The sequence below is a fragment of the Artibeus jamaicensis genome, unplaced genomic scaffold (assembly GCF_021234435.1).
Source record: "Artibeus jamaicensis isolate MK-2021 breed Jamaican fruit bat unplaced genomic scaffold, CSHL_Jam_final contig_233, whole genome shotgun sequence".
Classification (NCBI taxonomy): Eukaryota; Metazoa; Chordata; class Mammalia; order Chiroptera; family Phyllostomidae; genus Artibeus; species Artibeus jamaicensis.
The window spans coordinates 17,517,629-17,531,074 of NW_026521486.1; the positions used below are offsets into that span (position 1 = coordinate 17,517,629).

At 34.4% G+C, this 13,446-nt stretch overlaps 1 protein-coding gene across 4 annotated transcripts in view; it reads right to left on the reverse strand.

Annotated features, from left to right (window-relative positions):
* Positions 1 to 905: 905 nt before the first annotated feature.
* Positions 906 to 13,446, reverse strand: part of TMPO (thymopoietin) — a 28,148-nt gene continuing 15,607 nt past the window's right edge. The window contains exons 4-9 of one of the 4 annotated variants that reach the window (XM_037160158.2): positions 12,694 to 12,791; positions 5,632 to 5,751; positions 5,437 to 5,532; positions 4,905 to 5,015; positions 3,834 to 3,922; positions 906 to 3,125 (exon numbers count right to left, since the gene is read on the reverse strand). In XM_037160158.2, coding sequence (XP_037016053.1) covers positions 2,843 to 3,125; positions 3,834 to 3,922; positions 4,905 to 5,015; positions 5,437 to 5,532; positions 5,632 to 5,751; positions 12,694 to 12,791 — 797 coding nt within the window. In that variant the 3' untranslated portion in view covers positions 906 to 2,842. The remainder of the gene's footprint in view (positions 3,126 to 3,833; positions 3,923 to 4,904; positions 5,016 to 5,436; positions 5,533 to 5,631; positions 5,752 to 12,693; positions 12,792 to 13,446) is intronic. The other 3 variants (XM_037160159.2, XM_037160161.2, XM_037160162.2) reach the window with 3 other exon arrangements.

The following is a 13,446-nucleotide window of genomic DNA, read 5'->3' on the forward strand; positions in this document are numbered from 1 at the left end:
ATTAAAAAATAGAAAATGAATTAACAAAGCTAAAGGCTCAAACTTAAATGGCTATGGAGAAAGATTAAAACTGGAAGTGAACCTTAAAGTATCTCTAGGTTTGGAACTTAGAGGCACCCCCTAAGTCACATGGAGAGCAAGGCTGAGGAGAGCTGGTGTACAGCATGAATTCACCACTGTTTTAGGTCCCCTTATTTTCCAGCTGTGCAAACTTGGGCAAGTTTCTTAATCCCTCTTGAGCATTGTTTTCCTCATTTGTAAGAAGAGAATAAGAAAACACCAATTTCATAGGATTATCATGAGGATTATGCCAGTCTATACATATCAAGCACACAGGACAGTATTTGTACATGGTAAGCATGCGATAAAGCATACTTTGTTATTTTAAGTGTTTGATGCTGTTTTCTTTCTCATTAATTACTGTATCTATTACTGTGAGAATGACTAACAAACAAAATCACCTTTGGGGGACTCAAGAAAGATGAAGAGATAAAGGCACTTTGACCCTTGTGAACACAGCTCCACAATAAATATACACAGCAACATCTTTGTTTAGTCTGAAAGCAAGACCAACAATCATGAGTGCCACAGAAAAGTACCAAGACAGTAAAACGGGTGGGGTGGGGTGGAAGGGAGATGACTGAAAAGCTGTTACTATATATACTGTAGAACGGGAGAGGTGCCTCTGTAAGCTTCCCTGTATCATCCTCCAAGCATAAGGGCTATATATTACTTATCTATGAATAAACAAGGACCTGATTATTACAATGAGTAGAAGCAAAACATAAAGGAGTTGACTGAAATGAGAACTAAAACTCAACAATCCATAAATATCACATAAGAAATGTTGTTGGGATATCTTATTGTTTGTGCTACCTGAAAAGCATTTATTGCAATGACAAAACTAGAGGTTAATTACTTTTTATTGTTGAATTATATTGTCAAATCTACATCTACAGTTTAATCAGGAAAAAATGCTTTGCATTTACATCAAGGACGCATACTCTAGTGGAATAAAACAGACACGGACAAAAGACCAGATACACATTTAAAAAAAAAAAGACTACATGTTTTATCTGGTCCTACTTTTGCTATTTTGGACCATACCTTTCCTATTAGAAAACTGATCTTACATACATATTAAGTCTGATTTATCATCCCACATTTTTAAACATTAAATGCAGCTTCTCACAATTTCTATTTATAAACAAAAGATCGAAAACAAAATGGGAAACAGTTTACAAACAAAGCAACTGAAAGTAGACCGCTATTACCTTACAGCAGAAAAGTTGAGTAAAATGCGCCCTCTGTGTGGCTCATGTCAAAGAAACACTTTTACTCAGAGAGGCAGGCTTTTCTGATAGAGGAGTATGTCTCTCACTCCCTCTGCAGTACCGGGCCTATGAACATGTCTGGTAAATTGCCAAGTGAAAAATGTTTACAAAATCTCTAGAAGTTAAGTATCAGAATGGGGTTAATTCAAATCAAAGTTTTGTGATCTAAATACACCCCTTCAGCTTTTCCCCCCTTTTCAAAGTATCTTTTTATTTTGGATGATATTTAAAAATAACTTATATTTTTAGTGTGCTTTCTGGTCAAAGACTGTACAATTAATAACTCAAACGAGTAAGTTTAAAATTTATGTTTTACTTGATTCTGTTGAAATTTCAATTACTTAACCAGGTTATACATGAGGTAAAAGTTTTAGCAAAAGAAAAAAACCCACAAAAAATAAAGTTAACCAACTTCAAGAATACACAAAAATTATAATGCCCGCCTCACATTCAGAGTTTACAAATTCATGTATCAACTACTGTAGATCCAAGAAAAGTTACTATGTAATTTAAAAGCAAATACCTCCTGCACTTTCAAATCAAATTATATTGAGAATAGGGGGGCATAAAAACTTGGCAAAATTTGTTTTTTGTAACAGAAGACAATGCAATAAGGACTCCAAATGGAAGCTAAGACCAGTGTGTAAAGTTTCTAACTTCTAAACAGACACACACCTATTTATCTAAAAAATATTTTGGTAGCTAATTGAATTGACAATATTTTTTGCTGTAAATAAAAAGTACAGTTTTCAAATTACAGCCTTATAGCTAGCTAAACAGCTTTAAAAACATGTACAGCCAGCTAACGGTCCTCTAAAACATGTACATATGTTACACTCTAAGATCCCTGCTAAAATCCAACTGTATTTAAATGGGCCTTACTGAAATTGGACATTCATGATGCTAGAAATCTTTTAAAAAATGAGTACAGTAGGGCTACAATAATAGCATTACAATTAATAAAAGTTACAGAAGAGATTATTGCTGTACTTTCCCCCATAAACATCATGAAACTTTTTGCTCTTACAAAAAGTACAACCCCAAGTTAACTTTTTCTCTTACAATTTCATGTTTTACGTATCTCTAACGTTTTTATCCAGCAGAGAATTCTTAAATCTTTTCTGTAAGAATTCAAAGTATTTAAATGTATAGGTTCACATTATGCATTTTGCCCTTCTTGTTTCCCAAATACACAGAAACAATATACATTTTTCTCAAAAATGAAAAGATGTCCACATTAAAAAAATAAAGCCTACAAAAAAGTTCCAGAGCTAAAAAAGATTATTCATATGGCACGGAGTGATCTCCTATTAGTCCAAAGTCCAAAAACATTTAAATGAAGTCCATTTATATAGTATCTTGTTTGCTTTTCAATGGAACACTACATTTATTGAGGTGAAATCACATTATTTTAGCTCTTGAGTCAACAAGTGTACACAAATGTTTTTTTTTTTTTACACAGTTATTAAAAACAGGAGACCAAGTTGAGTGTGCCAAAGAGATATCATTCAGTTGGAGTTTCCAGAGTCATCAACAGGTGGAGAGAACGGATTTACCTGGTTGGTTTCCATAGCTTGGTAGACCAAAAACATAAAAATGACCACAATAACAAATAGCAAAATTTTTATCCACATGGGAATGGATCGTCCCTTTTTTGTCTTTTCTGACTTGACATCTGCCAAGGGAACATACTTAGGAATATATTTAGAGGAAAAAGATTCCTCCATCCTGAAATCACTGAGTTCTAACGGCCGGCCTGCAGCCCCTTTGATTGGTCTGCGGCAACTTGCACTGTTGGGAATGAAAGGACAAAGAGAAAAATAAATTTTAGATAAAGCCATAAGTTAAATAAATAATATAAAATGTCATTACCACTCCTAATTCCAAACACATTCTTTGAGGTCAGTCAAGTTATTTAAAACATCTATATAGTTTCCATTAAAAAAGTTAAATACTTATATGTTATTAGAAAATATAACAATGATAAATAGTCACTAAACTTGCCTTAAAGGCTTTTCAGAGCCAATATTATTAGGAGATAAGAGGAAAGAAGGGGTAGTCTGGTTGGGATTCCTTTATTCAGAAAACAGTGAAAAAGATACCTAAATATTCAGAAACTTTCAGGGAAAATAATGATTTCCTTCTTACCAGGTTTCCATTTAGACTTAAAAATGGAAATTAATAGTAGGTAAATGTTTTATTTACAACCCTTTAGTGTAACCAAGTTAATTTTTAAACTGACTCAATTTTCCAGAATATGGACTGGTAGCTTAGAAGAATTAAACAGGTCCCAAAAGAACAGTTTAATTCTAAGAACACATATATAATAACTTTGTAAAGGATTAAAAATTAAAATTTCCATTTATGTATATCATATAATCATGTTATATACCCTAAATACATACAACTGTGTCCATTATACCTCAAAAAAGGTGGAGATAAGTAAGTAAAAATGCCCCAGTAGAATACATGAATACTTGTTTCAATATATCAGAATACCTAATTCCTGTTGGTGTAGATGCTTCAAAGGGAAACATTTCCTTAAGAATATCCCTTTCTATTCTTCTTTCCTCTGTTTTTTCTCCCACCTAGTAAAAAACAAACAACCACAGTTAAAAATTTAGTGTAAATGTGCAACAATTAAAATATACTTTAAATAAACATTTCAGAGAAGAAAATGCACTTAGATCTATCCTAGCTTTTAACTGTCACTTCTAAATTCATTACCACCTAAGTATCCACAGGTTTTGAACGCTCTCCCTTCAAATTTCTTCAAAGTGAAGATAAGTTAACGTGACAATGGTAGAGAATAAAATCGCCTCACGTTAAAAATAAACTGAAGTAAAAAATCCCCAGACATTCAGTGAAGCTAATACAGCAGAATAAGTCTTCCTCCAACTCCTACCACTACCCTAGATTTCTCATGCTTATTGGAGAGTACTTTGTTTCTTCCTCCATTAAAAAGTAATCAAATTAACATGGATCTTTAACAAATTTTACTATATGTTTTTAAGTAGAGTCTATATAATCTTCTGAACTTAAAAAAAACATGTTATTTTTAAATAACCTGATTGTTTTTGCTGTTTACCTTTATGCACCAATCAAAAAACCTTTAGTAAAAATTCATTAAAACTATCATGCAGTTAGTACTTTAAAGCTTAATTATAGAAGAGTTAATCAAATGAAGCATCATACAAAGTCACTTTAAAGTCCCATTATTTGAACTTTCAGTGAAAGATAGTATAGCCTCCCCTACTGCCCAGTTACACTTCCCACTCACATCTATAAAAAAGAGAACAAGTTATAAGCAGCACACAAAGGACCACTCCCTTATAAACTGGAACTTAAGAGGCACAGCAGCAAGAGGATAGTTATTAGCACGGCATATTATGTTGGTTACTTTTTACTGTTACTAATAAAGTATGTCTTTAAATTAATATGCATATACACACCCACACACCCATACCACCCAGTAAAACTCTGCTCCTCCCACCCACTCCAAAAAACAAATAGAAATATTTCCTCTTTAAAAGATCAATGATAACATCGATCTAAATTTTATTCATTTACTTCAGCTCTTGTCAATGGTTTCTTTGGTGTTCTTCTGGGTATGTCTGAGAATTCAGTGATTGGCAGAATAGGAGCTGCATGCTTGAAATTTCCAGTCACCCTATTGACAACCTGCCAAGATTCAAATTATTCAGACTCAGAATTATCCAAACATAACAAAGACATGTAAAAAAATGAAATTTTATTTCTGCAATATATGAACTTTCCCTTAATAGAAATCTAGACAAAAGGACCCAGAAATGTACATATTCAGTGGTTCTCATGTGTGAAGCCTTATCATGCTTTAAATACATTAGCAAAAAAGTATCCTTATAATATATTTCGGATTCTTGTACAATGAATTAAATGTGTATACATAAATTGGCTATATTGAAAAAAACTAAAATTCAGAATTATATGGGGAAAATAAGATTAACATATGATGTTTAAAAAACGTAAGTTTGAGATTTGTCAAGATTCACCACCTCCCCAGTTCTAATTAGAGTGTAATTTATAAAGAATACCACTTGTATAGTTTATGAAACATATTTACTAAGGTTTCGTTGCTTGAAGCCATTATAGTTTCAGCTATGGGAGTACTCTCTGAAATTATTGCACCATCTATACGAAAATGTTCTGAAGTATCCACCTGTTAGTTTGAAAACAAAACAAAGACAATAAATATAAAATAATGACTAAAACCCTACCAATCTGAAAACCCAATTCTAAGCAATAAGCCTTGCATCACCCTTTTCCTCGGAGTTCTTCTTGACCCTCTTGTGGATTCCCTAGTTAATGCCTGCAGAGGTCCGCCTTTTGATGATCCACTTGTCCATTCAGTTTCAGTTATTCCAGCTTGAGAATAGCTCTAATCAAGCATTGACACATTAAAAAGTCATATTCTAACATCAAACACCTTAATAATGGCCATATTAGCACACTGAGAAGCCAGGAAGTCTCCAAATGCCAGCATGTGCAAACAATCTTATGCCCTCAATACATTTCTATGTGTATTGATTAAACTAATATGTAGGTATCAGAAAACACTTAACATATGGTAAAAACACACTCAAGAGTCCAACTATAGGAGCTCATAAATTATTATAATAAAAATGAGGGGAGAAAAAGGACATAAATTTATCACTGACTCCTTCTGTGACTGCTGTTTGGTATTTGGCTCTAGTATTGCAGTTGCGTCTCTGTCAAAACAATAAGCCAGCTCAGACTGAGCATGACTGACTTTATTTGACTTATAAGCAAGTCATCTGTTACAAGTCAGTTTCCTTTTAAAACAAAACACAAATGTTATAGTTGTTAAAATAGATTAATTATCATTCTTTTCACGTGGTCAGGATTATTTAAATAGAACCAGTCTAAATTATAATCCACACTTCCCAGGTTATCAAACTCTTCTTAGACAATAAAATACAACAGCAACAAACACCTGGTGTCGCCTCTTTCATAAACGTTCACGAATAGTGTCACTGTCAAAGCTCACTCAGTGCTACCCACTCCTCACTACAGAAAGACAGAAAGGTAATAATGATAGCCTATTGTTACCTTCCAGTCCACGATTTCTCCCCTATTTGAAAAATAAATTAGCAGTCCTTATAAAACAGCTTGAAAATCAATAGACTAGTGCTTCTCCAACTGTAATGTGCATATCAATCAACTGAAACTTTTATTAAAATGTAGATTCTACCCTGGCTGGTGCAGCTTAGTGGATTGAGCACAGGCCTGTGAACCAAAGGGTTGCTGGTTTGATTCCCAGTCAGGGCACCTGCCTGGGTTACAGGCCAGGTCCCCCAGTAGGAGGCATGTGAGAGGCAACCAAACATTGATGTTTCTCTCCCTCTCCTCCCTTTCCCCTTCTCTCCAAAGATAGATAGATAGATAGATAGATAGATAGATAGATAGATAGATAGATAGATAGATAAATAGATAGATGAGAGAGAGAGAGAGAAAGAAAGAGAAAGAAAGAAAGAAAGAAAGAAAGAAAGAAAGAAAGAAAGAAAGAAAGAAAGAAAGAAAGAAAGAAAGAAAGGAGAAACAGAGAGAGAAAGAAAGAGATTCTGATGCAGCAACCCTAGGGTGAGGCCTGAGATTCTGCATCCCAAGTAACAAGCTATTCAACTTTGGAGCCACTATTACCAGAGGATCCTTTTAAATTCTTTTAACTAGAAAGCAGTGATCCATGATTAGTATACTAGAGCGTGCTTATACTGTCACTTTTACTTTCAAGCTAGTATTTTATCTAGATAGCAGATTTTTTATATCCAAGTCAGTGTTTATTAATTTTAAAGAAAGACATATTTTACTCTTATCATGGGATAAGAATGGTCATTCAATAATGTATGCTTATTTGGCTAGAAGTATCAATACCAAGCCCCAGAAGGTACAGACATAAGTCTCATAGAACTGATTTGTAGTTTCCCTGACTCACAATTTGAATCACTGAGTTCCTTTGCCTGCTGCCAGTTAGGAAATTTTTGCTTAATGAAAACTTAATGTTGGTCAAAAGACAAATCTGTGAACAAATTACACACACATATAATAAATGCTTATTAACAGTTAAGTCCTCATTATTTGACTAGAAGGAAACAATAGTTTTCATCTCAATCCTGCAGCACAGCAGCATCTGGGAGCTTTTAAAAAAATACCAAGCCCTGGCTGGTGTGGCTCAGCAGATTAAGTGCAGGCCTGAGGACCAGGTCCTGGGTTGGGACAGGTGAGAAGTGACGGATCAATGTTTTTCTCCCTCCCTCTTTCCCCTCTCTCTAAAAATAAATAAAATCTTTAAAAAAAATTCCCCAACCCAAGACAGACCAATCAAGTCAGAATCTAGAAAGGCCTGTGCATAGTCAACTTTTATAGCTTTTGAAGAAATTCTAATGTGTGGTCAGAGTTGAGAACTACTAGTTAAAGATAACTGACTTATGATGCACCTCAAAGCCAAGTATTTTTTAAACTACTTTCAACACTGTTTTCTCTTCAATAATCAACTTCTCAATGCCAATAAAGTAATTAGAAGTATTTTTAAAAGACTCTAGCTTAAAATAGTGTATCTGGCATTATCAATGTAATATACTCAATATTGCTGTATACTTGCTATATGTTCAGTATCTTAAAAATCTTGAAAGAATTTAAAACTACATTGCTTGAAAGCTCCAATAAAGTTTCCATTTATGCAACTGACAACAGTATAAACACCATATATTTTACCTATGTCCACGAAGGAAGGCTTGCTGGGGAGAAGATGACGTTTTCCTTTAAAATTAGTTATCTACCAAATTCCAAGACTTCCCATGTTGTTTTATTTTGAATTAAATAAAATGAAATAATCCCTTTATTAAAAATTTTATCACACACCTATAAAAACTACTATAGTTAATTAAAAAAAAAGAAAGCTAAGTTCCATTTAGTGATTCTTTTCTTCTGCTGAAGAAACCACAATTAATTGGTCACCTGTGGGAACAGCTGGAAACAGGGGCAGGACAGACACTTTCCCTAGTAAGTTATTTATGCTTTCCTTTGTTCAGGTTTGTTAAATCCTTTACCTGAAGACTATCAATCAAATTTATTCTTGACCACCATTATCTAATTTAGAATTGATCATCTTCACAGAAAAATGACTGAAAACCCTTCACACAACCAGAAAAAATATTCTGAAAATTAAAAAGAATTTTTCTCTACCAGAACCCACTATAAACTAGAAACTTTAGGAAAACAAAATTAAAAAAAAAAAAAGAATTAAAAAGTTATAAAATAATTTAGTATTATAACTACTTAGAAAATGGACTAAGCAATTGCTGATTGAAAAGAAACTCACTGCTATATAGAATTAGTAGCTAATGTGCTTGCTATATGCTCTGTGGCCAAAATAGAAATTGTGCTGTCATCTCTTTTTCACAGCAAGATATTCTATAAAAGCCCTCACTGAATTTACCAAGGAGACAACATAGGGAAGAAATAAAAACCTTCTCACAGTGCCATGCAATAAGCTATCAGGCAAAAAGTTACTTAGAATCATATGATGAGGCAGCTGAATCATATGATGAAGAGGAAGCTGGGCAATTAAAGACTATAAATCCCTGGCTGGTGTAGCTCAGTGGATTGAACATGGGCCTGCGAACCACAGGATCGAGGTTTGATTCCCAGTCAGGGCACATGCCTGGGTTGCAGGCCAGTTCCCAGCAGAGGACTCACGAGAGGCAACCATACATTGGTATTTCTCTGCTTCTCTCCTTCCCTTCCTCTCTAAAAATAAATAAATAAATAAAATCTTAAAAAAAAAAAAAAAGACTATAAATCCCAGTGAGTAAAAAGCTGCACAAAATTTGCACAAAACTAAATAAAAAAAAGGAATAATCATGAAAGGAAAATGGAGACAACTGTATTTGAACAACAATAAATTTTTAAAAAACCCAAGAAAAGAAATAATCAGGTTAATTAAAAGCCATCTTTCTCTGAAGAATGATTTAAGTAAATCATGATCAATAAGGTTATTCATATTAACTTTTTTAAAAAGTAGCATAAAAAGCAGCAGCATATCTCTCTATGAGAGATAGATATATATACTGCTAGTAGGAATACAAAATGCTTTAACTATTATAGGGCAATTTGGTAACAACTTGTGGATCACCCAGCAATTTCACTTTTAGGTTTCCAGAAGATAAATTGGCTAAAATATTAAATGGTACATGTAGAAGGCTATTCATTGGTTCTCCTTTACATTATTGAAAATAGCATATAACTGAAAACAATTCAAATATTCACCAAAAGAGTGGCTAAATAAATTACAGTGCGTCCATTAAATGTGATACCAGATAGGTCTGCATTCATTAATTTGATGAATTCTTAATTTATTTTCTTTCAAAAAAATAAGTACTTCTAGCTCTACCCACTGCAAACGCCTAGAAGCAATGACAAACCAGTAGGAGTGAACACCCTAGTATCCAGATTGAAGGTAGCCTCCAAGTAATATTTTAATCAAAAGGACTAGAGTTTGCCCCGGCTGGCTGGAGTGTCATCCAGTACACTGAAAGGTTGTGGGTTTAATTCCCAGTCAGGGCATCAAGCAACTGATTGATGCTTCTCTCTCACATCAATGTTTCTCCCTCTCCTTTTCTTTAAAATCAATAAACATACTGAGTGAGGATTCAAAACAAAAGGGTTAGGGTTCTTTAGAAAAATGGTTGACGAGAGTCAGAAAATATGAGCGTGGGTCATCTTAATGTGCCAAAACCCAAGAAACTATTGTAGACAAACAAGGGCAAAAACAAGAAATAGGAACTAACTCAGTAATTGCCATGGGCTAAAGATGGCATAATTTGAACACACAGAAAAGAACTGCAACTTGTCATAAAATATATAAAACACATATTAAAAAACTTACCACCTTGGAAAATAAAAAGAAGCAAACGTTTTTCTGGCTCTCCTAATAAGTTTTATTTTAAGGTAACTAAGCAGTTCATGAGGTAAAAAAAGTTCTTGATTAAAAAAAATTCCACTTGTAGCCCTGGCTGGTGTGGCTCAGTGGATTGAACACTGGACTGCAAACTGAGAAGTCGCCAGTTCAATTTGCAGTCAGGGCATATGCCTGGGTTGGGTGGGCCAGGTTCCCATTTGGGAATGTGCAAGAGGCAACCGATTGATGTTTCCTTCCCCTCTCCCCTCCCTCTAAAAATAAATAATTAAAATCTTTAAAAAGCCACATTCTACTTATAGATATAAAGGAATGAGAGAATGAGAAAAATCATCTTACAACCTCAAATGAATGGATCTGACTATAATCATAAAGGGCTGCCATAACCATTTAATGAAAAAACAATATGGAGCTTTATAATGGATGGATTAGGCTTTTAACATTTGAACCTATTACAAAAGCTACAACACCATTTCTTGTCAAAGAACTCAACTTGAATCTAATCAACCCTATAATCTGTGCTGTCCAATATGGTAGTTACTAGCCTCATGTAGCAATTAAAATTAAAATTTTAGTTTCTCAGCCACACTAGTCACATTCCAAGTATTCAATACACAAATGTGGCTTGGGGCTACCATAACAGACAGCAGATACAAACATTTCCATCATCACAGAAAGTTCTATCACACTGCTCTACTGTAAATCTTAACTTCCAGACCACAGGAAATACAGGGCACAGAAGAGCAAATTAAATGACACTTGGAGCAATCTGCCAAATTCTGTAGCAAACAGACCTGATTTCTTTACCAAATAAATGGAGGGAGGGGCAATACTTAAATAGTGGAAATAGCTACAGATGTAAGAAACAACAACAACAAAAACCCCCAAAATAGTAGGTGGAGTGTGTCTGGGTCCTGATTTGAACAATTTAATCATGAGACATTTCTGAAACTTTTAGAATTATGAAAAATAACTTTATTACATATGAGATAGCATTGAGTGCATATATACCAAAATTGTACTGTGCCAGAGATTTACTTTTGTATACTCTAGCAAAACTCAAAACAAAACCAAACACTTAGAAAGGCTAAATGGTACAGGTGAAGATGGCACAAAGCTGGTAAAATGTTGACAGCTGTTGAGGCTCTGGGACTGAAGGGTCCGTTCAACACTTCCCTCCGCTTTTCTATGTTTTAAATTCTGTATATAAAGGCCACTATCTAATTCTGCCTGTTGCCGAATATTTATACTGTCCTTCAGTTTAACTTCCCCAACTGAAACAATTACCCATTAAACCATCTTTAAGCCCACCCTTCCTCCCTCCTTTTAACTTGTTATCTGACCAGTTGCACATTCTTGATAGCACCATATACCATCTTGCCTTAATACTCTGTGCCACAACTCTCCACACTTGTCTATTTCAGTGTCCTTCTCCAGATTTTCCTAGTTTCTGGATCGGCATTAAATGCTTCTTGCCTCACCCAAAATAAAAAAAGGTAAATTTTCATCGAGAACAAGGAAAGAAAATAGTGTGGTCTTATGACCAGACAAACTTCAAGAGTTGAGGGAAAAGTCACACAAGACAGGCCAAAATAAAAGCAAAACCAGAAATCTAGAGACAAACACGCAAATATAAAACCATTCCCCTGCCTTTTAAAGAAACTACTTCAAAATTGCTTGGGCATTTCCGCCTGTTAAAATATTTCTCTTAGACAAACACCATATAATTTCACTTTTAGGTGAAATCTAAAAAACAAAATAAACAAAACAGAAACAGACTCATAGATGCGGAGAACACAGCGATGGTTGCCAGGTGAGAGGCTTCAGGGGCTGTGTGAAAGAGGTGCAGGGACTGAGAAATACAAATTGGCAGTGACAAAACAGTCATGGGGATGTGAAGTACAGCATAGGGTATTAGAGTCAGTAATACTGTAATAATTATGTATGGTGCCAGGTGGGTACTAGTCTTGTCAACAGTATCACTTGGTCAATTATATGGCTAACCACTATGCTGTACACCTAAAACTAACAGAACAATGAACATCAACTGTATTGGAAAAACACAAATTAAAGATAAAAACTAAAAAACAAAAAAATTATCTTAAAAAGCAGTATGACTGACTTTGAACCATGCTTATTAGCACACAGATTCAAACACAAATGAGACATTTAACACTTGCTTTTGCAGTTAAGCACAGGTCACACTACTGACAAAACACACAAAATATAAGTTTCTAATACCATTTAATGAATGATGGAATGAACACTATTTAGTGCACTGGAATCTGAGTGTCAACTGTTAGCAAAAGGATTGGGACACAGGCAAATGAGTGCTGCCTGGATATTACTTATACCTGAATAAAGCGATCATAAAACTAAAGATACCTGATTGTGCTCAATTCTTCTTTGCTTGAGTGTTACTGGAGTCTTTGCTCTGCCCTTTAGTGGTTCTCTCTTCTCAAGCTTGAGCTCTATTTTAGAGTCTGGAAATAACAGAGAAACCATTACTCTCTGAAACATACGATAAACTACAACCACCTTAACACCAGTTTGGAATGCTGATTTTAGCCACATTACTAATTAAAGCAAGTTATCTATTGGTATTCGTCTTAACAGACCAAAAACTAACTGCAATTTCTAACTTAAAAAAATTTTTTTCTTTGCCATTTTTATTTTATTACATTTCTGTTTATTTCCCCCACTCCTTAATCTGATCAGGGCTTCTTATTCTCCTCCCCTTTTTCTAGGAGTTAACAGCCCGAAAAACAAAGCAAATTCAAAGTGCTCCCAAGGAGGCTTTTCACTAAAAACAATTTAGATGGGGAGGGGGCATTAAAATATGGTTGTTACCATTCTTTTCTCCATGCAGTGCAAAGGTTTTTTATTAAATTGGAATTTGGAATATGAAAGGAAAAATGCTATAGGGAGTTTTAAGATGTATGGTACCAAGCTTCCAATAATGGTAAGTGCAATGACGTTCATATACATGAAAGTACAGTTTGAGTCTCTCCTCCATTCTTTCTGATGTGATTATAAAAAACCTAGGTACAGTTAAGGAGGTAAGGAGGTAAGGAGGAATCTTGTTGACAGAAAAGTACAACTGATCACAGGCGACTTTTCTTCATCCCCATAATACAA